The sequence below is a fragment of the Leopardus geoffroyi genome, chromosome C2, assembly GCF_018350155.1.
Source record: "Leopardus geoffroyi isolate Oge1 chromosome C2, O.geoffroyi_Oge1_pat1.0, whole genome shotgun sequence".
Taxonomy (NCBI): Eukaryota; Metazoa; Chordata; class Mammalia; order Carnivora; family Felidae; genus Leopardus; species Leopardus geoffroyi.
Window position 1 is genome coordinate 154,068,390 of NC_059333.1, and position 24,411 is coordinate 154,092,800.

Genomic DNA, 24,411 nt, shown 5'->3' on the forward strand with positions numbered 1-24,411 from the left:
GTGAGGGACTCCAGTCAACAGAAGGTAATTCCAGAAACTAGAGCAGCGGTGGCCCTTGAACAGCCAACGCTCATGAGAGTTGGTGGGTGGGGACCGCCGCCTGGTAGGGGGATAGCGTTGGGCTCCTGCTGCATCCATGACTGTGCTGGTCCTAGAGAATGTGGATGACTGGGTATCTTTAGTTAGATTTGGGGGCAGAAACAGATGGAAAGCGCAGGATTGCTTTGGTCACCCAGGACAACCTGATGATTGTGGACCCAGCCAAGCAAGGTCCATTTTATTTACTAGACACTGTCCTTGCCAATGCTATATTTTTGGCAAATGCCAGGAGAGAGCTTCGCAAGGGATCCCGAAGAAGCTTAACCGCAGAAGCTGCCAAAGTTGACTCACATCAAGGCTCTGAAGGCAACAGCCTTCGCCAAAACATTTATAAATGATGCTCTCAAAAGACCTGGATGCAGCATTTGGGCTCTTTGAGGGAACCATACGCATTTCTGCCCTCTGAGGTTGGCTTCTTAGCAGAGGAGCTGGCTTGCCTTGCTGCTGCTCTCACCAGTGTGGTTTAAGCACGATGTACTGAGTGCTTTCCATAGGCAGCTGACTTTACACCTGTCATCTCATTGCAGTCTTTACCGCCACCCTGGGAGGCTGGCTGGTGGTGGCCATGCAGGTTCCCATGGTGATGAGGACCACCAGACACTCTGCCAGCAGGGCTGAAAATGAGGTCCCTCTTGGCTCTAGCACTCGGGGTGGGTGCCGGGGCCCCCTTTGTGGTGCCCGTTGGATGCCTGTTGCAGTCAGGTTCTTGGCACGGTGACTTTGCTGCTTTTAGATTAGAGGATAACCAAACCCAGGTTGAATTCCCTAACGGCAGAAAAGCGTGTACCTTGATCTGCTTCCCTCTTCTTTGTTTGGAATGCTAACACACTTTGGGGAGTTGTGTTTTCAGATCAGCCTGTCTACGGGGATGTCAGGGAACAGCTCTCTTGTTTATTGCCTGCTGCGGGAACACCGTGTGACTTTATTTTGCCCAGTTGGGATGCCGGCTGCGTCAACAGTCAGGGCACAGCTAAACCGAGGCTGCTTTGCTTAGGGACCGACGCGTGTTGATGAGTTGGTGTCCTGCTCTGTTTCCTCTGGTTGGTCCCGTGAGCTTTGTGTTATTCCATGGTTACGAATGGCAACCTGATTTTGTCTGAAGCCATCGATTGTTCTAGTTCTTACTCTCAGGCTGTGTGGCCTTGGACCCACTGCTTACCCCTTCTTGTCTACACTTACATCTAAAAATTGAGGCTCCTGGCCTTTCAGTTCTAACATACAAAGATTCTCACTCACACAGCCTTTGCTGCCACACATCCTTAGGATCCCCTTTGCGTCCTTCTTAGAAGGAATCCAAGGCCAAAGGCATCCAAAGGATGCATTTTTCACCAGAAGCAATTTCTGAGGAGTTTTACCAGTAAGCCCAATCAATCACGTAATGGCCATGTCCTGAATATTTATGGCAAGTTATTCCTCTGGGTGGTGTACCTGAACCTCAGATAATAGCACCATGGAGCTACTCAGGTTATTTATTTCTTCCTGAGGAAACTTGGGCAAGATGTATCTTTCATGGAATCCATCCGTTTTATTAAGTTGTCTTATTTGTTGGCATAGGATAATTCACAGTATTCCCTTATCGTTATTTCATAGAAGCGGCCCCGGTATTTTTCGAACACCGTATATCGTCGCTCCTGAATAAGAATGAAGACTATAAATTTTTCGGAAATGTCTCCCCTTAAGTTGCTTTACGTGCTTGCTATTTAATTACATGTTGTACGTGGTGGTTGTCTCATCAAGAGGCCAAACCCCTTTAAAAAGGGCTTTCTAAAGAATCCACAGGCTCCCTGCCTCCCTAGCACTGTCTAGTAATGCTTAGTGGAGGTATCCCCTGGCCCCTCCGATAAGCAGCTGATACATGAGGGGTGAGAGTCTGTGGGGCCGGGCGCTTTCAGGCGGTGGGTCAAATATTCCAGCGGTCTTTAGATCAATCTGAGATCCATCCAAACCTAAGCACGAAGGCGTAGACACGAGATAGCTGTGCTCAGTCTCTCTAGAAAAAAAGAACACAGCCTTTGCTTTTAGAATGATTTCGACAGCCTCCCCTATAGGGACGGACCGAGGCGCAGCTCTAGCTAGCCCGTGTGTTTCCGTGTTATTAGGACACAGGCCAGTGGAGACCGGTGGTCCGGGGAAGGCCTTCGGGAGTGACAACCAGCCAGAAAAAGGCTGACCAGAAAAAGGAGGTCTTGCTGGCCTTGAGTCGGCTGGAGACTATACTTCCCTTCCAAATGAACACACCCAAAGAGCCTCCCTGAAAGGCCCCGAGAAGAGCGAAATTCAGTCCCAGTCACGTTTATGGAACCGCAGCAGACAATCGGGATTAAAAATCCAGGTCATGGAACACAACAGCCCGGCCTGGGGGCCGTGTCCTGTTGGAATTTTACTGAGCGAGAGGCGACACCCCAGGGACGGGCTCGTGGGTGAGTTGGGGCGTGTCGGGAGGAAACATTAAACCCAGGGGTGAGACAGAAAGACAAGCTGTCCCCAGGGGAAGCTCGTGTCAAAGTAAACCAGCATTGGATGTCGCCGAGAAGGGCGACGTGAGCGACAGGGTGGCATCGGGCAAGGCTCAGCAAACGTTGGTACACAGAGCTGAAGGGGAAGAGAGGAGCATAAAAGCTTCACGTGAGGCAACAATGGGAAAGCGGGAGGAGAAGGGCTCGTCTGGGGGAAGAGGTGTTGGAGTGAGATGGCCATTCTTGCGGTCACTGGAATGTCTGAGGCCTCACGAGCCCTGGGAGCAAACGAGGCCGTGTTTAATATTAATGCCCGGCTTGGAGGCCCGGTGGCCCCACCTGCTTACACAGGACCTCAGCCAGCGTCCTCGGAGTCCCCAGGACAGGATGTCACTGTCCTCAGGTACCCGGTGGCTCCTGTTCTTTCCCCAGTGGTTGAGTCACTCCTCACTCCCCCGCCCCTGCTGTCAGTGTGTCCCCGAGGCCCCACATTGTCCTCTGTGCTGTGCTGGGGAAGGCTGGGCGGCTGCCTTTGAACCTTGTCACCTGGGTCCCAGAGCCCCACACGGGCTTAACTGACGAATGGATAAAGAAGATGTGGTTTGTGTATACAATGGAGTACTACTCGGCAATGGGAAAGAATGAAATACGGCCTTTTGTAGCAACATGGATGGAACTGGAGGGTGTTACGCCAAGTGACATAAGTCAGGCAGAGAAAGACAGATACCGTATGTTTTCACTCATCCGTGGATCCTGAGAAACTTAACAGAAGACCAGGGCGGGAGGGGAAGGGGGAAAATAAGTTACAGAGAGGGAGGGAGGCAAACCATAAGAGACTCTTAACTACTGAGAACAAACTGAGGGTTGATGGGACGTGGGGGAGGGGGGAAAGTGGGTGGGTGGTGGGCGTTGAGGAGGGCACCTATTGGGATGAGCACTGGGTGTTGCATGGAAACCAATCTGACAATAAATTTTATATATATATATATATATATATATATATATATATATATATATGAAGACACACAGCTTCTTTAGTGTCCTTTGTTAAAAATGTGCTCCAAGGATTGGGAGGGCAGGGGCAGATGCCATTCCACTGCCTCTTTTGTCATTGTCTCTTATCCTGCTGCTTCCTCCGGGCGTCTGATGCCTCTGCATGAAATGCCTCCTTCTTCCCCCTACATTCCCCTCCTGGCCTGCCCGTTTGTCAGCCAGCGCATGTGGATTCCAGGGGAATAAACCCACCACTGGGCGAAGGCCAACCCTGGATCCCACTTTGGCTTGGGTTGGGTCACGCTGCCATGCCTTCGGGGTTGGTCGAAGGGGGATGCACTAGTCCGAGGACCTCGTAATCTCTCCCGTCGTGGTCTGCATATTTTGGTTCCACTGGCCACCTCGGAGAGGCAAGAGATGGTCTATAGCGGTGCTTCTTAAGATTCAGCACGCGTCAGACCCCCCCTGGGGGTGTTGTTAAGATGTGGAATCGGATCCGGTGGGTCTGGGGTGAGGCCTGCGATCCTGCACTTCCAACAAGCTGTGCGGGGTGGGGGGGGGTGCTGTGCCGCGGGCCCCCCTCGGGTCGTCATAGTGGTCACCGCCTCCTTCATTTCTGTTTGCTGTGCTTAACGGAAAACCCTGGCTAGGAAATCCTGACCGGACTTTTTGTTTCACTGCACGGGTGATGTCGTGTTTTAATCACCTATCATCTTCCTACTCGCGTTACGAAAATAAGGGTACTGTTAGTTGTAATACCACTTTAAGGAGTTGGTGTGTGGGTCCACTTAGAAATTGCTGATAGGTGACCGGCATTTCCAGAAGGATACTCTGGAACTCGTCCCTGTATCCTTGTGTCTCACGGTGGGGTCCATGTGCCAGCAAGATGGGCATCGCCTGGGCCCTTGTCGGAGAGGCAGAACCTCAGGAGCTATCCTCGACCTTGACTGGCTGACTTAGGACCTGCACGTGAATGCGGTCCCCAGGTGGTGTGTGCGCCCTCATACGAGAGATGTGAGAACACAGCGCATCGGCAGCGGGAGAGGCTGACTTTGCCACTTTAGCGGGATGCCCAAAGGAGGCACGTCAGTGACGGTGGGGAGAAGTCCATCCCTTGGTCATCGGTCCTCTTCGTCACGGGGTGTCCCGGGGGACGTCTGGGGAGAGAGGAACAGGCTTTCTGGCTTGCATGGAGCGTGAAGGTTCTTCAGACAAAATACAGGCAGCAGAGGAGGAAGGGAGAAGTGCGATGTGACGGTGAGATGGGTAGGTGTGCAGGATGAGAGCAGGGTGCTGGGAAAAGCAAGGGCGGGAGGAGGAGTGTTATTGAGGGGGTTTGGGATGAGCTTCGAAAGCGAGCAGATACGGAAGCTTCACTTTCCAATCCCTTTCTCACTCGCTGCGACTCCAAAGTAGCTGCGATGGTAAAGTTCCAGACATGTACTGTCTCACGGTTCTGGGGGCCAGATGTCTGAAATCAGATGCTGGCGGTGGCGGTTCCTTCTGAGGGCTGGTGTCGGCCTCTCTCCCCGGCTTGTAGCTGACCATCTCCATGTTCGCATGGCATTCTCCCTGTGATTGTCTGTGTCCAAATTTCACCTCCTTGTAAGGACACCAGTCATGTTGGATTACAGCCTACCCCAGGGACTTCCCTTGAACTTGACTGCCTCTGTGAAAATCCTGTCTCAGAATAATGTCACATTCTGAGAGCCTGGGGGTGGGGAGTTTGTATGAATTTAAGGGTGGGGGAGGGGGACACAATTCCACCCATAACGAGGTTATATAGGCAACTGTTTGTTTGCCTGGTCGGTATCCATTGCACCTTCTTCTTTTTTATTGATTTTTTTGTTGTTGTTAATTAAGTATAATTGGCACACGATGTCACATTAGTTTCAGGTGTACATCATAGTGATTTGACAAATCTATACGTTATGCTGCGCTCACCACGAGCGTAGCTACCATCTGTCACCGTACATCGCTATGGCAATATCATCGACTATATCCCCTGTGCTGTACCTTTTCATGTCTGTGACTTATTCATTCCGTAACCGGAAGCCTGAACCTCCCACTCCCCCTCCCCCGTTTTGCTCCTCCCCCCAGTCCCTCCCCTCTGGCAGCCGTCAGTTTGGCCTCTGCGCGTGTGAGTCTGATTCTGCTCTTTGTTTGTTTAGCAAACTCCATCTTTAAATCAGTGAGCAGCTTAGGAAGCAAATATCAGGCATCTGTCAGGCGGGCTATTACAAGGACTGGCAAATATCCTTCAGTCAGAGACCAAACAGGGTTCCTGTGCCAACAAGCTGGGAGGCACGTAGGGAAATTGGCATGAGTAGGTCAGCAGATTAAAAGACAACCCAGAGCAGGGGCACCTCTGAGATGAGAGCTGGAAAGGTCTTTTCCATTACTCCGTTCCTGGTGTCTCAGTTGACCTCCTGCTGGTAATAAAGATTAGGTAGCGACAGCATTAATTAGAGATTGAAGGGTCATCAGCAGCGACAGCCAATCAATGGCACGGCACGTTCGTCGTATTACCTTACCTTTATTAACGTCTCCAGCTTTGAGCGATACAGACCTTGGCCAGGCTCGCAAGTTAGGAAACTGTAGCACTTTTGAGGCTTACTGACTGGAGGCTGCATTCCAATTTTTTACTCGTTTAGAAAACCCTCCTTGGGATGTTTGCATAATCAAACGTAAGTTCACAAATGTTTCTCCTGCCTCATAATCTGCATATGAGCAAAATGAGTGTGTTCCCAAACAGCCCCTGGAAAAAACCCAGGACAAATGATTACTCAGTGGAAAGGAAAATGAATCCAGCCGATCCCTCTTCAACTTCTACAAAAGGATGGAAGCGAACAGCCTTGCAGCACTGCAGCCTGGGGCCACACGTGATCAATCCGGTGAAACCAGCCAGAAATACGAGGTCGATAAAAGGGAACACATTTCAGGGGAAGCGTCTCTGCGAGGAATGGGGACTGCGTGCCACTAGATGCGTTGGCTTTTATTTTCCTGTCAGTTTTTGTTGTTGCATTGCGTGTCACCAGATGCTTTGAAACACCGATTTCCGTTTCTTTCAGCACTCCTGATGCGTCAATGCTTAAAAAGTGATTATGGATTACTTACGCCTGACGGCAATTTGGATGCGATTCTCCCATTTCTTTTTCTTGATGTGTCATTGTAGCCTTCTAGGAACCAAGGTGAGAATTCCAAAGTTAATGCTGACCTCAGACACAGTTTTTCTTTGTTAGACGTACAGGTTGTGATTTAAAAATGAGTAGGAAAAGGTAGATTCGTTTTGTTCTGATTAAAAAAGACAAGTAAAAGATTAATTTTAGCAATATATATATATATATATATATATATATATATATATATATATTTAATCTTGGTACCGCCCAAACAAAGTGTTATTAAATGATCACACAGGAAACTGGATTAATGTGACGTCCCGTCATTTTGGTAGCCTTGTCAGTATGATAAGGTGTAGGGCTGACCCTTGTAGAATCAGGTTATGAATCGTGGCAGCCCATAGGAGACAGGATTGTCAGGGGCCACACCCACTGGAGGCAATGACAGCAAACCGTCTATGCAGTTGCCGCGTTTACTGGCTGACGCCAGTCGGAGAACCTAGGATCAGTGAGCAGGAAGTTGGCTTATCCTCCCAGAATTGCTGTATGCTTCAGTTTGCTGGAGTGTTTCTCTTAGACCCCTGTCCCTCCTGTCTCCTATTTTAGTCACTACCTGGATGACAAATTCACCCCCTGAGTCACATTTAGCATCGTGTTCTCTTTGCTCTTAAGATCTACGTGGATTTGGGGGAAAGCCAGGGTTACAAGACCTTGTTTGCTTTTGGAGAGGGAAGAAAACAAACACACGCTGAGCGCCTTCAGCACGGCCGAGGTATCGTGGTTGGCAGATGTGGAGACTGGGGCTCAGAGAGATGCTATAACTCTGCGAAGGTCGCATGGCAAGTAAGAGCCTGCTAGAACCAGGATTTCAATGAGGTCTCTGACCCTGTGTCCAGTGTTCTTTGCACGCCTCTGGAACGAAGCTGTCACAAACTCTGCAGAGATGTACTGCTGTCCCCTACCTGTATCAGTCCCTCTTTATAAATGCTGCATTGGCAGATTTCCTTGAAGTAAAGTGGGTGTCTGTGATCGTGTCTTCTTTCGCCTTTCCAGTCTCTTTAGGAGGCCTGGGGTGTGGTGTCTGCCAGAGCTGAAAGGAGCAACACTCCGTTGTCTACAAGGAGAGCCGGCAGACTGAGACTCGGCCCTTGTGTTGGATGTGAGGACTGGGAACCGACTCCCCAGATCTGCAGTACCGACTGGGGTGCAGGGGTGCCGGGCGGATTTACACAGTCTGTGGTGTCTCTGTCTTTAGGGGGCTTGATTTCAGTCGAGGGGGAGAGTATTTACTCCTGTGAAGATGAACTAACAAGTAGCCGAGGCGTGCCGCAGAGGAGACCGGGTATGGGGCAGCCAAGCGCCGGTACTGGGTCCCGAGCATCCCTGCCAAGTGTTGCTTTAAGGAACGAACCGAGCTTCCGAGGAGGGAGTGGACTGTAAAAGTGAGGTCAGGGAAGGTTTGGTGGTAGCCGTGGGTCCCAGGTCTTCCGACATGGTGAGGTTTCGGTGGCTGTGAGGACCGAGGGTGGTGTGGGGCTGGGATGGGCGGAGGCCACCGCGTTACGGAGGGCCTTACCTATCCAGGGGAGGGGTTTGGGTTTGGCCCTCCGGGAAGATAGTAAGGAGCCACCGTAGGTTCTTGAGCAGAGGAGTGACTCGGCGAAAGCAGTGTTTGTCCTGCTGTGTGTGGGGGTTTAGATTGGCCCTGGGGAGAGACCCTGCACATATTTGTGTCTGGGGTATATGAGGCAAAAGCAGTGTATTGTCAAATCAAGGCCAATTGATGTCGCTGTAGGAACCTAGAAAAACAGGGCTACGAGAGCATCCTTTTCTGCGTCCGTTTCCGGGAAGCTCCAAGCGTGGTGACCGAGGACTGGGCCTTAGGGTGTTTACTTTTTACTCTCTGTACTTTCTTTAACTGCTTGTGGTTGACGTGGGGACAGGGTAGGGGTTATTATCCTAGATCGTTTCAGGTTAAGCCACATGACATTTCTGCTTCTTTGCCGGTCAAGATGGAAGGACTGGCAATCTCACTGGGTTCCATTTTAGTTGATTCTGTAAATTGTTGGAGATAAGCAGACACAGCCTGGTCTTTGGCTTTCTGCTCGGATGGATGGGGGGTGGGTACCAGGACACCGCTGCTTATGCTTAGCCTAAATGGACCACTGTGCTGTGGGAGGTGAGGCTCGGGAGGTGAGGCTGTTGCTGGAGGCTGAACCCAGGGCCCCAAGGTCGAGCTATGTTGTTCCTCTCCCTAATGCTTGCTCCCCGTGCTTAAAGACCAGGCCTTCAGAGTCTGCTGATGTTATCCTCTCACCCTTAAAGAAGAAAACTTTGCTCTGGATTAAGGATTTTTAAAAGGGGGCTTGTGGAAGAGAGGATAAAAATATTTACACTTGGAGGCTGTGTTTTCTTAGCACCCCAGTTTGCTCCTCTAGCCACCAGGAATCAGGGCTGGTTCTGAGGTAAGGTCTGCTGAATCTGGCTGGGCACAGCCATCCCAGAGAGCATGCCCCCCCCCCCCCCCCACTCCGACTCTGGGTACCACAGGGCCATACCCAAACTCCATAGTTTCACTGGGACCTTGAAGCCCCAGGTCCCATCACGACATACCTGCCTGTCATCCTTGGTCACCATTAAGTGTGTCAGCCCTACCAGCGTCTGTCCTGTTCCATGAGTACTCTTGTAGGGTTCCCTGACATCCCATCTGGACCCTCCTCTGGGACCCTCCTGAACCCCCTTCTGTGCTAAACTCTTCCCGCATCCCTAATGTATTCACCAAATGCTCCCGTGTACTTCTGGTTCTTCCCTGAAAGCCCCTCTCCTTTCCCTTCCCTGGAATAGAGAACTCTTTTCCATTTAGTTAGCGTGCTGAATGTGTATAGCAGGTCCTTCTCTTTGAGACGCTCATCTTCCTTGGCATCCTTCCTTAATGTTCCCCATGAGGAAATGCCGACTAGCATTGCTTCTGTAGGTCTCTCTAAACTCTCTCAGACAACAATGGAGGCAGATGACAGAGATTATGAGAAGAAATGGTATACCAGATGTCCGCAGTCTCACTGTAAATGTGAGTGCTAAACTTACAAATGCATGCCATGTGAGAAGGTCAGTCGGTCCCAGCCAGTGCTTGTCATCTAATTTGACACCTGTGTCTAGATGGAAATCATCTCAGAACAGATTGTACGTTGTAATTGAAAAACAAAAGGCATTCCGTGTAAATATGTTGGGCCAAATTGCGCATCTTGGCACAACTGGGGTTCCGGCTACAACTCAAATGCACATAGAAAGGATTATCTTTAACTTCTTTTTATTATTTATTTACTTATTTATTTTTATTTATTTTTTTTACATTTTTTTATTTTTGAGAGACGGAGAGAGAGCGTGAGCAGGGGAGGGGCAGAGAGAGAGGGAGACACAGAATCGGAAGCAGGCTCTAGGCTTCGAGCTGTCAGCACAGAGCCCGACGCGGGGCTCAAACCCACGCACCGTGAGATCATGACCTGAGCCGAAGTCAGACGGTTAACCAGCTGAGCCACCCAGGCGCCCCTGTTTAACTTCTTTTTAAAGGAAGCATAAATGGCAGATTCCTACATGGAGGGTAGGACATAGGGATCCTTTGGGGGTAATGTAAGTAGGCCACAGTCCACCCTCATGGTTGAACTCCGTGACAGATTCTGTCGTTTTCCTGTTTCCTGACCTGGACAGAAATGGAAATTGAACTGCTTTTGCCTCAACTGCTTCATTCTGGCTGGGCACAACTGATCAGGAAACACAGTGTCTTGTTGTATTCATTTATGTGGTTAAGGAGTAAATAGAGAATGAGCATTTTTTTTTTTTTGTATTTAAAAAAATTTTTTTTAATGTTTATTTTTTGAGAGAGAGAGAGAGAGACAGAGACAGAGTGTCAGCGGGGGAGGGGCAGAGAGAGAGGGAGACACAGAATCCGAAGCAGGCTCCAGGCTCTGAGCTGTCCACACAGAGCCCGACGCGGGGCTCGAACCCACAAACCGTGAGATCATGACCTGAGCCGAAGTCGGACGCTTAACCGACTGAGCCACCCAGGCGCCCCAAGAATGAGCGTATTTTCACTATTAAAGCTTTCCCTTTTTCTGAGAGGAAAAGCCATTTGGAGAAGAAAGTTTCTGTACCTACACCGAACTTGTTCCCACCTTCTTTTCTTTTCCGCAACCCCAGGTGTAAGAGAATCTCAATCACAGCTTTAAGAAATACCCGCCCTGTCGTGCTGGTCCATGAGTTCTTGTGATGCCAAGTGGATTCTGCCTTCCCAGTGTAACATATTACTACCAAAATGAAAATACCATAGAAAAGAGATATTGAGACTCTAAGGACGGTGCTAACCACTGGCAATTACTGTGCCCCCACGTGTGCCAAACACCCCTTTGAGTGAACCGCAGTCATTTTCCCATTTGCCCCTCACAAACACCCTTTGCATCCCCACGTCCTCGCTGAAAAGACAGAAGCATGAGTGATTTGCCCACATTCACACAAGTAGTCAGTGGCCGTGCCAGGGTTCAAATCCAGGTCTGTCTCAGAGTCGGTGGTCATCACCCCTTCAGGTACCACCTCACCTCCAGTGAGTTGAAAGTCAAGCTGAGAAAACTCTTCCTGGCAAAGAGGTGGGGGAAAGTTGGGTTCTTTCCAGCTCCGGAACGTTCTGACTTGTTGGTGTTTCCTGGGTGGCAAACCCTGGACCTGTGATCTCCGTTGTGTATCCTGGAGAGTCGGCTCACTTCAGGGGGGCAGAGGCTTCGTTTCCAGGGTCAGGCCTAGCCTAGTGAGAACTCTCCACGTGTGGCCCATTCTGGGGGTTCCTGGGAGGCATAGAGGAGTGACCCAGGCCCAAGGCTGACTCCGTTCGGCGTTCCTCGTCTCTTACAGGGGAGACTGGGGATAAGGTCCCAAGTGCACAGGCTTCCATCGTTTCAAACAGACCCTCCACGATCACACCTACAGACCATAATAGAACCCGTGACCTTCAGTAAAGTTTTGGCGAAGGCCAGTGGGCCCCTTGAACCCATCACGACTGACACAGTGTTGTCATTTTCCTCTTGCAGGACGCGGAAGCCTGTGTGACCATTCTCTAAAATCCTTAAGCTCCAGAATCACGGTGCGGAAGCTGCAAGGCACGTGGCTGCCTGCGGGCCGCGGGAACCTGGAGAAACCACTCCTGGGGCCGCGGGGCTCCGTCGCGCCCGTGCTCGGCCCTCAGAATGGCCTCCACCCCGTCCACGCTGAGAGCAGCCCGCTGAAGCCCAGGGTGGTGACCGTGGTGAAGCTGGGCGGGCACCCGCTCCGGAAGGTCACCCTGCTCCTCAACAGACGGTCGGTGCAGAGCTTTGAGCAGCTCTTGGCGGACATCTCCGAGGCCTTGGGCTTTCCCAGATGGAAGAACGATCGCGTGAGGAAGCTCTTTAACCTCAAGGGCAAGGAGATCAGGAGCGTCTCCGATTTCTTCAGGGAAGGGGATGCTTTCATAGCCATGGGCAAAGAACCGTTAACCCTGAAGAACATTCAGGTAGCCGTAGAAGAACTCTACCCCAGCAAAGCCCGGGCCCTGACCCTGACCCAGCACAGCCGGGCCCCTTCTCCGAGGCTGCGAAGCAGGCTCTATAGCAGGGCTCTGAGAGGGGGTCACCACTGTGGGGAGAGCGACGCGGCCAAGGGCCGCGGGGAGGCTGGCGCGTCCAAGGCGGCCCCCGGACATCGGGGCCAGGCCCCCGGGGAGCCAGCGCCGGAGGACAGGGCGAGGCCCCAGAAGAAGTGGGTCGGGGGCAAGCGGGAGCCCGAGCCCGCCAGCAGGCCGCCCAGGGAAGCCGCTCTGGACAGACCTGCGAGCGGCGAGAAGCACCTGGGCGTGGAGATCGAAAGGACCTCGGGTGAGATCATCCGGTGTGAGAAGTGCAGGCGAGAGAGGGAGCTCCAGCAGGGCCTGCAGAGGGAGAGGCTGACCCTGGGGACCAGCGAGCTGGACTTGGGGAAGAGCCACAGGTACGAGGCGGCGGCCGAGAAGCTGGTGAGGACCAGGAGCTGCCGGCGGTCGCCCGAGGCCCACCCTGCAGCCGGGGAGGAAGGGGGGAGGGCCGAGAGCCACAGGAGCAGCCCCAGGAACCCCACCCAGGAGCCCAGGAAGCCCGGCAGACACCCAGACAAGAAGGAGGACAGAGACCCCGAAGGTCAGGAAGGGCACGCTCAGGCTGCGGCCAAGGCCAGGAGGGAGCCGGGGGACGCGCCGCCGGTCAGAGAGGAGGGGCTGCGGGACGCGAGGAGGGAGGCCAGGAGCGCCTGCGGGAGCAGGCAGGGCGGCTGGCCGCGGAGGGAGCAGCCGGTGGACCCGGAGGCGCCGCCCGGGCCCCGCGGGGGCGAGCCGGACGCGCACCGGGAGCAGCAGACCTGTGCGGCCGCGTCAGGGCCCAGGAAGCCGGCCGCCCGCGGGGACCGGGAGCCCAGGGGCGGCCGGAAGCGGCGGCCCGCGGGCCTCCTGGCGGCAGACGTGCACAAGTTCTACGAGGCGGGCCGCGTGCTCGGGGACGGCAACTTCGCCGTGGTCAAGGAGTGCCGGCACCGCGAGACGCGGCAGGCCTACGCCATGAAGATCATCGACAAGTCCAAGCTCAAGGGCAAGGAGGACATGGTGGACAGCGAGATCCTGATCATCCAGAGCCTCTCCCACCCCAACATCGTGAAGCTGCACGAGGTGTACGAGACCGACGCGGAGATCTACCTGATCATGGAGTACGTGCAGGGCGGGGACCTCTTCGACGCCATCATCGAGAGCGTGAAGTTCGCCGAGCGCGACGCCGCGCTCATGCTCATGGACTTGTGCAGGGCGCTTGTGCACCTGCACGACAAGAGCATCGTCCACCGGGACCTCAAGCCCGAAAACCTGCTGGTAAGCCCTGACTGCCTGGCGGTCGGCAAGTACGCCTCCTAGCGGTTCTCCCCCGCATCCTGGGACGTGGCCCTTGTGCTGCCTTAGCATTCTCGTTCCGGTATTTAAAAGCCCGGTCGTCGGTCACAGGCTGCTGAGATGCGTTGGGGTTGATGATTATTGAAAAAGAAACCTTCCAGTTTAGATAAAATGGGACATGCTTTCTCATTCCTGGGAGAAAAATGCTTTCACCTTGACAGTGACCAGGCGGACTTAATTTCTCTGGCATTTGCGCATCGCCTGGTCTGGGGTGGGGGTGGGGGGGTGTCTACCGGCGGCAGCTTCCCCCGCGGGCTTTGCATCGCCCTCCCACCGGAATGCCCCCTGGCCCTTTGGAAGGTAACAGCTTGTCAAGGGTATTCAAAAGGCTCAGCGCTGCGGGGGGGCCCCTGTGTGAGGCGGATGTAAGAGGCTGACCCTGGAGTCAGATAACCCGAGTTTGAATCCTGGCTTTCTGAGTTGCTTGCCGGAGGATAAGTCTTTCACCTCTCTGGGCCTTTGCTTCCTCATTTATGAAAGAGAAATAGCAATAGTACTTGTCTGGCAGGGTTGGAGGAAGACGGGGCACAGGAAAGAGAAGAGCAGGCCCTGATGGCCGGGAGCTGGCCTCGCACGCTCAGCTCGGCCGTGGTGGTCTCCTGGTTCACGTAAATAGGCTCCCAAAACACCACCGTCCGATAAAGATGGGTTAAGACAAAAGCAAGAACCCTTTATAATCATGTCCAAATGCACGTAAAACCAAGATTGCCCAAACCACAAGTAAGGCCCCCGTCAGCTAGTAGGAGGGGCTGCCTCATTTCGTTCCTCCCGTCTCCTTGGTAAGAATTACTAAGACACCGAATTGTAGAACGACCCTCCCTTCCTGACAGTGTCCCATTCAGAGCAAAATCCTGCTTTCTCGACCCCTCCCCCAAGTCAGCTAACAAGCCAGATCCTAAGGTAAGTCCTTTGAACACCCTCTTATTTGGATGCCTGGCTCCCCGTGGTGTGCATTTTCTCTTGTAGCAGCGAGTTAGTAAATGCAGTGTTCCTGAACGGCACGTGTGTTCCCGGTGGTCTGTGTTAGGACAGCATGCTTTCACACGGTCACCCTCTGGGACCCTTATCCTACTTCGTTCGTAGCCCTGGTCACCCCCTGATACATCCCTTATTTATTCTTCTGTTTTCTTTCTCTTCTTCCTGGAAAGCTCGTTCTATGCCAGCAGGAGCTTTGTTTTATTCAGACTTTACCCCCAAACCCAGAACAGTGCTGTCCCGTGGTGGACCTTCTTTGAATCTTAGATGAATGAGTGAACTCGGACCATAGCACGCCGCCCGCACAACAGCGAGCATTCCATCAGTGGTGGCGACTGTCGTGCTTTAGAAGTGACTCGGATGTTAAGGTGGATGTCAGGGGCAGGCATCCAAAGCCACATTGCCGCAGATAGAGCAGTTGGGAATGGGGAACACGATTTCGATGAGCCACGTTATTTTTTCTTTCTGGCAGCACGTGAGCTTGCTTTCTTTCATTTCGTGGCCGTAGACCCAGCCTGGGAACGTGCTGCCATGGGGCATTCATCTGTCTGTAAACTGCTCCCACACGCAACAGAAATACCGAGTGAATCCAGCCAATTAGCTGGCGAAATGAGGTCTGTGTTGACCACCCAGTCAAGCAACCTTGGTTTTGCCGGAATTTAAGAGAACTGAAGAAGCAATTTGGTCGCCTGAGAGATCTGCATTACTATCCGATGGCTCCCTTTGAAGAAATCTCCCTTCGGCGTTAGGGAAGTGTTCTCCTCCTCTCTTCACTTGCTTCCTGATTGTTTCTTCTGTCTTCTGGGTCTGAGCCCCGGTGTTCTCCGTGTGTGGTGTGCCGTGCGCTGTTTATAATGGACGCTTTGGAATGCGCCTCTGATGTTTTACTGAATTGTCTAAGCAGAAGAGATTCTGCTTAGAGGCCCGGGTGGGTCCCCCTGAGCTGAGCATTTTGGGCATATGCCTACTAAAGCATTCTAACGCTGATACAGGTTCTTGAATTATGTGGACTGACATAATTTATCCTATAGGATTGTTTTCTTTTGGGGTCAGTCATCTAAGCTCGCGTCTTCTCAACAAGGTCCCAGAACCATGTGTTGAACCAGCTCATCTCTTGAGCCACAGAGGCTCTTAACTTGTGTCAAGGGACTCACTTGTCGGCAGTTTTTACTTTTTTTTATTTTTTGTTTGTTTATTTTTGAGAGCGAGTGAGTGGGGGAGGGGCAGAGGATCCCAAGCAGACTCTGCACCGTCAGCGCAGAGCCAGATGCGGGGGGCTCGAAGTCACGAACTGCGAGATCGTGACCTGAGCCGAAACCGAGAGTGAGACGCTCAACCCACTGAGTCACCCACGTGCCCCTGCTCATTGGCAATTTTTAAAATGGAGAAAGCAGCGGTTTAGATTTCAGGGAGAAGTTTTTCCTTGAGGAATTAGAAGCAGTGCGAGGAATGTTTCGCATGGACAGGCTAACTGCCTCTGAGAAGTCGTTTGGCAGCCCTTCGTGGATTTACGTGTCCGTACAGGTGTGTTTTTAGTGCCCTTAAGGGCAGTGAAGTGTGTGTGTGTGTGTGTGTGTGTGTGTGTGTGTGTGTGTTCTGAGAGGCACATTTTTCAGTCTCAGTACATGACTTACTTCTTGGTGTGGATTGTAACTTGTATTTAGACCCTTCTCTCTTTTCTGATTTCAAAGAAAGCCCACTTCTTTTTTTTTTTTAAATGTTTTTTTAAAGTCTATTTATTTATTTATTTATTTATTTTTAAATTTTTTTTAACGTTTATTTATTTTTGAGACAGGGAGAGACAGCATGGACAGGGGAGGGTCAGAGAGAGAGGGAGACACAGAATCCGAAACAGGCTCCAGGCTCTGAGCGGTCAGCACAGAGCCCGACGCGGGGCTCGAACTCACGGACCGCGAGATCATGACCTGAGCCGAAGTCGGACGCTTAACCGACTGAGCCACCCAGGCGCCCCTAATGTCTATTTATTTTTGAGAGAGAGAGAGAGAGAGAGACAGAGCATGAGCCAGGGAGGGGCAGAGAGAGAGAGGGAGACACAGAATCCGAAGCAGGCTCCAGGCTCCCAGCTGTCAGCACAGAGCCCAACGCACGGCCTGAACCCATCAACCATGAGATCTTGACCTGAGCTGAAGTTGGACGTTTAACCTGTGAGCCACCCAGGTGCCCCTCCCTTTTTTTTCTTTTCTTTTTTTTTTTTTTTTTAAATAAAACCTTTTGTGTGTGTGTGTGTGTGTGTGTGTGGTCGTATGGCTCCTCAGAAACTGCAAGAAGATACATATCTGAGCCATCTTTTGTGAAATACTTTAATATCTTTTCTGTCCTGCAGTTTGTCAGGTTGCATTTATCTGAAAATGAACAGGTCTGTCGCATTTATAGGCCATATTGGTTCTGTTTCTGGGTGAGTCAAGTTCAACGTGTTGTGATGTCAGAAGTCTAAATGGTCTCTAATGCCAGTGTTTATTGGCTTTTCAGACAGAGCTCTGGATAGCGCTGGATCTGATGGTGGACTTGTGGTCTGGGTTTAGAAGGTCGTCTTCTCTAAATTTGCTGGTATGATAAACACGCCACAAACTTGCCTGGTCTTCTAAGATTTACTCTTCCTGAATATGACCAGGCTGGCCACTGTTCATCGATTAATGTTCTTCAGGTGCCCTTTATCTAGTGTTTTGCACTTGTACGGAGCCTTGCGTTATCAAAGTGATTCTTTCTTTGTCCTTCAGCGGATGGCTACTGTCTGAGTTAAGACCTGACTTTGCTAAAGTTAGTTCTAACGTGAAAGCGCTTTCCTAACTTCGGATTCCATGAGTGATTATAACTGTTGCTTCTTTTAGAGACTTTCTGAATGTGCCCAGAGCTCCTTATGACTATAGCAAGCTTCTCATGTTATTTTAATCAACAGAAATATTTGTGTCTAATAATTCGGCCCCAGGGTACAATTTTAGGCCTGTATTACTGAGTTTATCCATCTCTACCGATCACGTGCCCTGAGAAGACGCCTCTTCCTCTTGGGTTATCTCGACTCCTGAGATCTTGCAAGAGAAGTTTTAATTATGAGAATTTCCAGCTTGCAGAAATGTTAATTGCTTCTTCTGCCAGCGTATGCTCCCTTGGTGGGGTTGGGATGTGCTGTGTGGTGTTGACTGGGCCCTGGGAGGAGGGGAGGGGGCAGACAGGAGCCAGAGAGGTGAGGAGGACTGGAGCAGCCCACACAGCCTGGGGAGTGGCTACTGTTGGCTACTTCCGGCCAACAACTGAGACACCGCGGCGAAGAAAGCTGAGGGTGTTGGGGGGGACACACTGAGGGGATGTCAGATGTGAGCACAGGCCATTTGAGGTCATCTGTCCCACAGAAGGGCAGGGTTTGGCTTTGGAAACGGGCTGAAAGGCAGGGGCCAGGCGGCAGGCACTGTCGCCCTGAAGTGTTTGGAGCAGAGACCCTCAGAGTCCAGGGGAAATGGTGTGGGGACAGGTCCCAGCTCATCAAGGATAAAGGTTGTGCTCTTTCTGGCCTCTCGTGGGTTCTGGGAAGGGAACAGACTTTTCTAGATTTTCTGAATGTGACTAGGACAGCTCAGAGACCGATGTCCCCAAGGGTGGTAAGGAAGATATGGAAGGTTAAAAATTATGGCTCAGAGCCTGGAGCCTGCTTCAGATTCTGTGTCTCCCTCTCTCTCTGCTCCTGCCCCACTCACACTCGGTCTCTCTCTCAAAAATAAACAAACATTAAAAAAACGGGCAAACGCACATCTTGCCCATTTTCCCTCGGAAATAGCCCTGTCCAGTCACTTTGTGTGCTCTAGTTCTCTAAGTTCTTTTTCCCACTTCTACTTTGATGCGCAAGAAGGAGTCCGCGATTAGTGCTCTGCCAGCAGTTACACGGTGCGCAGTTCTCCCTTGCCAGCAACACGACTTCGCTGTCCCAGCTCCAGTTTCCGTCTCCTTTCCCCATAGCATCTGAGACGGGCGTCCAGGTCCTCTCCTTAATGGTCCAGGCATTCACACATGCATTTATACGCCCGTTGCATTCATTAAAAATTGGAGGACTAGGAAGCGTATCTTGTTAAGGTAGACTTAGCACCATCAAGAAATGGGGATTTCAGGGGCGCCTGGGTGGCGCAGTCGGTTAAGCGTCCGACTTCAGCCAGGTCACGATCTCGCGGTCCGGGAGTTCGAGCCCCGCGTCGGGCTCTGGGCTGATGGCTCAGAGCCTGGAGCCTGTTTCCGATTCTGTGTCTCCCTCTCTCTCTGCCCCTCCCCCGTTCATGCTCTGTCTCTCTCTGTCCCAAAAATAAATAAACGTTGAAAAAAAAAAATTTAAAGAAATGGGGATTTCAGCAATCACACGAAGTCACTAAAGCAAAAGCACAGTGATACAAGCCTTTAGGCCATTGGCCAGTATTGATCACATCGGTGAGAAGACGGGTTTATAAGAGCTACAACTCCTCTCAAGAACCCCAGGGTGAATTCCACAGGAGACATCAAGAGTCACGACTTCAGGTTTGTATCCATGAGAGTGGTTCTCGGCCTCCGTGTGAACAGTTTCCAGGAAAATAAAAAGTGTCCATAGAGTGAACCCACATATGTGACTTGACCACAGAGCCGAAAGTTTCAGGAGATTTAAGTCGTCACAATTCTCGATACTGGGTCATTTTGATAACCGAGGTTTTCTTTCGTCTGTTCCTTTTGAAAGAGTCACCTACAACGGTCGATGTCTCCTAATATACTGCGGACAGTAGATTATCAGTAATGGAGGCACCTTTAAAACCTGATTCATAGTTATCAACCTTGTTGAATCTCTTCTAAAATTGTGACTTCATTCCCCCCAAGGGTCCTGAAGTTCAAATCATTTAGTAAAGGTAAATATTACAGCAGTCTGTTGTCCTCTCAATACTTGTGTTCATGTGTGTTGTTGTCGCTCCAAGAGACTGATGGCCTGTGAGCCATTTGAGGGTCTGACGTGAAGTTTCTTAAAAATCTCTGTTTTCGAAATGCCCTTCCCCTGGGGAAGCGAGTTGGTAAATCTCTTCAGGACATTCTGTGTGCATATGGCTACTGTTGATCCCTCCCCAACCTTTCATCGGCGAGGAGAGTCCGCTTTTCCGTGTCTGGACAGAACCCTTCGAATCCTTTCAGCCGGTTGGATAGAACATACAGAATCAGGTTAAAGGACGATGTGTCTAAGAAGCTATGAGGGCAGCACGCCCAGGCATTTGGCCCCAGGTGCCTTGTCAAGATGCTAAATTGGCCCTCTGGGAACCGTCTCTGATGTTTTGACCTTGTCAGATCCCAGGGTACCCTGGAGGCCCACGAATAAATAATGGCGACCATGACAATAATAATTCTGTTTCTAATAACTTTGGCTTTCTTTACTGGGGAGGACCTCGACCGTGCGAAGTTTGACAAATTACGTGCGTGGCCCTGTCATTGTGGGCTTGGTGTTTTGCAACCAAGTCATTAGCTTGGTTGCAAATTTGCATTGCAACATTGCAACATTGCAACATTGCAACATTGCAACATTGTTCATTAGCTTTTTCTGGGAGGGAGTTGGAAGCAGGAACGCAAAGACGTGTGCCCCTGCGGTACTGCCTGCGTCTGCGTCCAGGGGAGCCAGACGCGGCGTAAGGGCCGAGGAGCGGATGAAGAGACGGAGAGGACCCCCTGACTGGCTCTCCTGGTGACAGCGGACCTGCCCTCCGGCTGTGGCAGGACCACCTGACCACAGTGGGGTAAACCAGCGCTTCTCGACCCGTCTTGTCACCGGAGTCACCTGGATCTTGATGAGAGGCGGATGCTGATTTCGTGGGTGTGGGGAGGGGCCTGAGACGCTGCAGTTGTAATAAGGCCCAGGGGATGCTAAGGGTCCGAAGAGCACACCTTGCGGAGCAAGGGCCCCGACAGCGGAGGCCTCTAGTTGTCTCACGTGACCAGAGGCTTGGAGACAGGCGGTTACGGGGATGGTTAATGGAGCAGGTCAAGCACGTCCAGGCCGTTTTTGCCATTTCTCTCAGGGCCCCCAAATGTCTACCGCTCTCCACGGATCGCATCGTCACAGCCACATAAACGGCAGGAAAAGTAGGGGGTAGACTCCTGCTGGCCTTCTCCCTTTTGAAAGTCGAAGAGAATCTGCCCCCTGGGCACACCCCCCGTTCTAGCTCGTTGGCCAGGACGCATCACGGGGCCCCCCCTTGGAAAAGAGGCATGGTCGCAGTGATGGACTTGGGCCCAGTCACAATGGGCCCACCTTTCCTCGTGCAAGTTGCCCGGCGGCTGGGTGGAGTCTGGGTTCTGTGGGAAGGAAAGGGAGCCTGCGGGAGGGGGGGCACGAGCCGTGGCCTCCCTACAGCTCAGAGTGGGCCTGGGAACCAGCGGTGCCTGGAGACGGGGGTGCACACGTGATGCGTTGCCTCTGCAGACTTCTGTGTCTTCTAGAGCCGGCAGGACAGCTAGGGAGGAGGTGACCCAGCCATCAGGCCCTGCCGGCCTGTGTGTCCTCCTGTGGCAGCCAGTTAGGGAAGGGCTGTCTATGTTTCCGTGTCACATGGCCCTGCGGGGAGTATGGTCCTTTGGCCACTACACGTTTCCACCCTGTTGCTTACGCCGTGGCCTGTGTTTTAGCCTCACCTCGGCCCCCCGACCAGGTCCAGTGAATGGGGCATGAGAAACTTTCAAAACGCCCATTTTCCTAGCCTAGGACACTTTGGAGATGTTCACTTGTGCTTTCTCTTGGGGACCCTGCCCGGTGGCCAGGCCCTTAGGTACCCTTCCCTGTTTGGAGGGTTTGGGTGGGGACGTAGAAACCACCCGCCAGCTGTTTCTTGAGGTCACTGAAGACAGTGTGCTCCTGGAGTGGGTGGGGGAGGGGGGACCACCCACGTGGGCCCCTCTGGGTCCCTCCGCCGCTCAGCATGGGGCTGGTTCAGGGCCATTTTTGGGGTGGCCTCCCTCACTCTTTTCTCCATCTCTGTTGTGGGATTATAGGGATGATTCTGAGTCCTCTTAGGAGGTCTCGGGGACTGCTGGTTGTAGGGCAAATCTGGGAGACTATACCCTTCAGGAAGCCGTAGATAAGACGTGCCCGCCAGACCTCTGTTTCTAGAATCACCCAAACTTCATGGGTGATTTCTCTGGATCTCTTGGGAGGCTCCCAACTTCACGGAAAGTTGGGCCTCCTCGTCCTGTGGGGCGAGGCGTCTCTCAAATGCTTCCCAAAACTTCCTCTCAGCCTGCTTTCGCTTAAACGGGCTCAGCAAAAGGCAAGGTGGAGGCCGTCTGGCTCTTCTGGAGGCAGCAGAGCTAAAACCGAGATCTAGGAAGTTTCAGTCCTAGTTCTGAGCTTTTCTGCGAGACGCATGCAGTCTCTCGCATCTTTGCAAGACCTTCGACAGTTCCGTTGCTTGACTTCGGATTGAATGATTTCCTTGGAGGGTTCTATGCCCGAGTGTGGACTTTGCTCCTTGAGAGTCGGGGAGCTGGGTGGGTTCCGGTATCGGGGAGACCGAGAAGCTGGTGGGGAGAAGCGCAGTCTTCGTGTTTCCATACGAACAGACAGCAGAGTGCGGAAATCACACGCTAGTCCGGGCATTTGTTTGGAAATATCCTGCTGCTTACCTCCGTCGTGTCCTCTGCCAGGGCGTCATCACTCTAGTCTGAACCTGGTGCTTGTGGCCCTATTTCTGTCGTTCTCCACCAGGATTCTCAACTGTGCCACTGTGCCTGCGTTTGGGCAGGATGACCGTGCTGTGGGGGCCCGTCCTGGGCATCGTAGGTTTGGCAGCCTCCTGGCATCCGCCCGCCAGAGGCCAATAGCATCCCCCGAGTTGTGACAGGCAAAGATGTTTCCAGACAGTCAGGTATCTCCGGGGCGGTGGTGGTGGAGGACCCCCCTGCCGTTGATTCTTCGCTCTGTGCTCCCCCCCACCCCCCCCAGGAACCCACACCCCATTAGAACTTTCCTGTCACGTGATTGTAGCACATTGCTCGCTGCTCTCTGCATCTTGCAGTTTCACAGAATTCTCAGGTCAACTCTGAGGAAGGCTTCGTTACTTGCATGTACACGTGGGGAAACTGAGGCTACACTAGGCTGAGGGGCTTGCGGGAGGTCCCCCAGCTGAGAGCGTCTGGCCGCGGAACCTGGGGTGTGGTCCAGTGTCTGGTTCAGATGTGGCCCGCCCCGCTGGTGGAGGAGTGGCTGGTGAGCCGGAGATGTTTCCTGGGTCACACGGGGTGGGCTCCCATTTAGCCACTTACTTCAGGTCACCACCTGGTTGTCTGATGTGATGGGCGTCTCACTCCCAGGGTGTCAAAAGCTGGGGCACCCGGAACCTGCTTCTCTCCGGACTTCTCTAACCCAGAGGCTGGCTCCGTCATCACAAAAACATACGTAATATTCTCCCAACTTAAGAAAGCGAAACCTTGTCTTCTCCACATCCCCCTTCAGCTGTTACCCCACTTTATGAACTACACACACACACACACACACACACACACACACACACACCCTGAAACGTGTCTGTACTCACCATTTGTAGTTTTCCATGTTCCATTCTGTCCTGAGCTCCAACCAGGCTCTCACCCCCTACTGTGCCGAAACCACCCTTTTCTGTGACAAAGATGGGGCCTCCACCCACCCAGCTGCTCATGGCAGGAACCTCAGAGTCGCCCTGGAGCCCCTTTCCACACCCTCCCCGTTCAAGTCTTCTCTCCACCCTTAGGTGGGACATTTCTCCCCACCTCCCCTCTACCACCCGAGACCAAGCCACCATCATCTCCTGCTGGGACTATTGCAGTAGCCTCCTTGCTGGTCCTCCTTCTTCCTCTAAAGGCCACCTTCCTCAAGGAGCCTGAGTGATCTTCTCCAAATGTAAATCGGACCCTGTAACTCCTCTGCTTAGGGCCATCACTGGCTTTCGGTTACACTCTGAATAAAAGCCAAGTTCATTTCTGTGGCCTCCAAGGTCTTGCACGACATGGCCTTTGGCTTCCTCTTAAAGCTCCACTCCGAACACTGATGCCTTCACTCACTCTGCTTCTGCCCCTACTTGCTGTCCCTCCTTCAGGCCAAGCATGCCCCTGGACCTTTGCATTTGCTGTTTCCTCCACCCAAAAAGCTTTCTCCTCGGATTATGGCTCATGCTTGACTTTTTTCAGACGTCCCTTTCTCAGTGAGTTCTGCCTTAACTCTCCTATTTAAAATACCAACCCCTGTCACTGTCAGTTCTAGCACTGTCCAGTAGAACTTTCTGTGATGATGGAAATGTCTTATCCCTGCACTGCCCGGTACAGTAGCCACTGCATGGGCACTTGAAATGGACCTTGGGTGTCTGAGGAACTGAGCTTTAAATCTTGTTTAAAAATAGCCACACGTGGTTAGTAGAAACGACACTGCACAACACAGCCTTTAGTTCACTCTTTCTTTTTCATAACACGTATCATTTCACATATCACACGTATCATAACACGTATCACATATTCATTTGAACATTATTTATTAGTAGAAAGAAGGCTTTATGAGAGCGAGGACTTTATCTGTTTCGTTCCCTATTCCGAGTTCCTAGAACAGTACCTGGCACACAGTAGGCATCCAGACAATTGTTGGATGCATATCAGATGTTAATTAAGTAGAAAAGAACTAGGATGAAGGCCTATCATTGGCCTGTTATATGACAGTTCCCAGGAAAGACTTTGTTTTCACTAACGTTTTCAGTCACTCTTTTGTATTGCTGTTGACACGTAAATTGATTTTAGGCATTGGTATTCCAGT

The 24,411-nt window shown here is 52.0% G+C and overlaps 1 protein-coding gene across 1 annotated transcript in view; it reads left to right on the forward strand.

The window, feature by feature from the left end:
• The window catches only part of DCLK3 (doublecortin like kinase 3), a 49,305-nt gene that overhangs the window by 11,025 nt on the left and 13,869 nt on the right, over positions 1 to 24,411 (forward strand). Inside the window, exon 2 of the mRNA XM_045436634.1 lies at positions 11,746 to 13,580. Within this exon, the coding sequence (XP_045292590.1) occupies positions 12,171 to 13,580 (1,410 nt within the window). The 5' untranslated portion in view covers positions 11,746 to 12,170. The remainder of the gene's footprint in view (positions 1 to 11,745; positions 13,581 to 24,411) is intronic.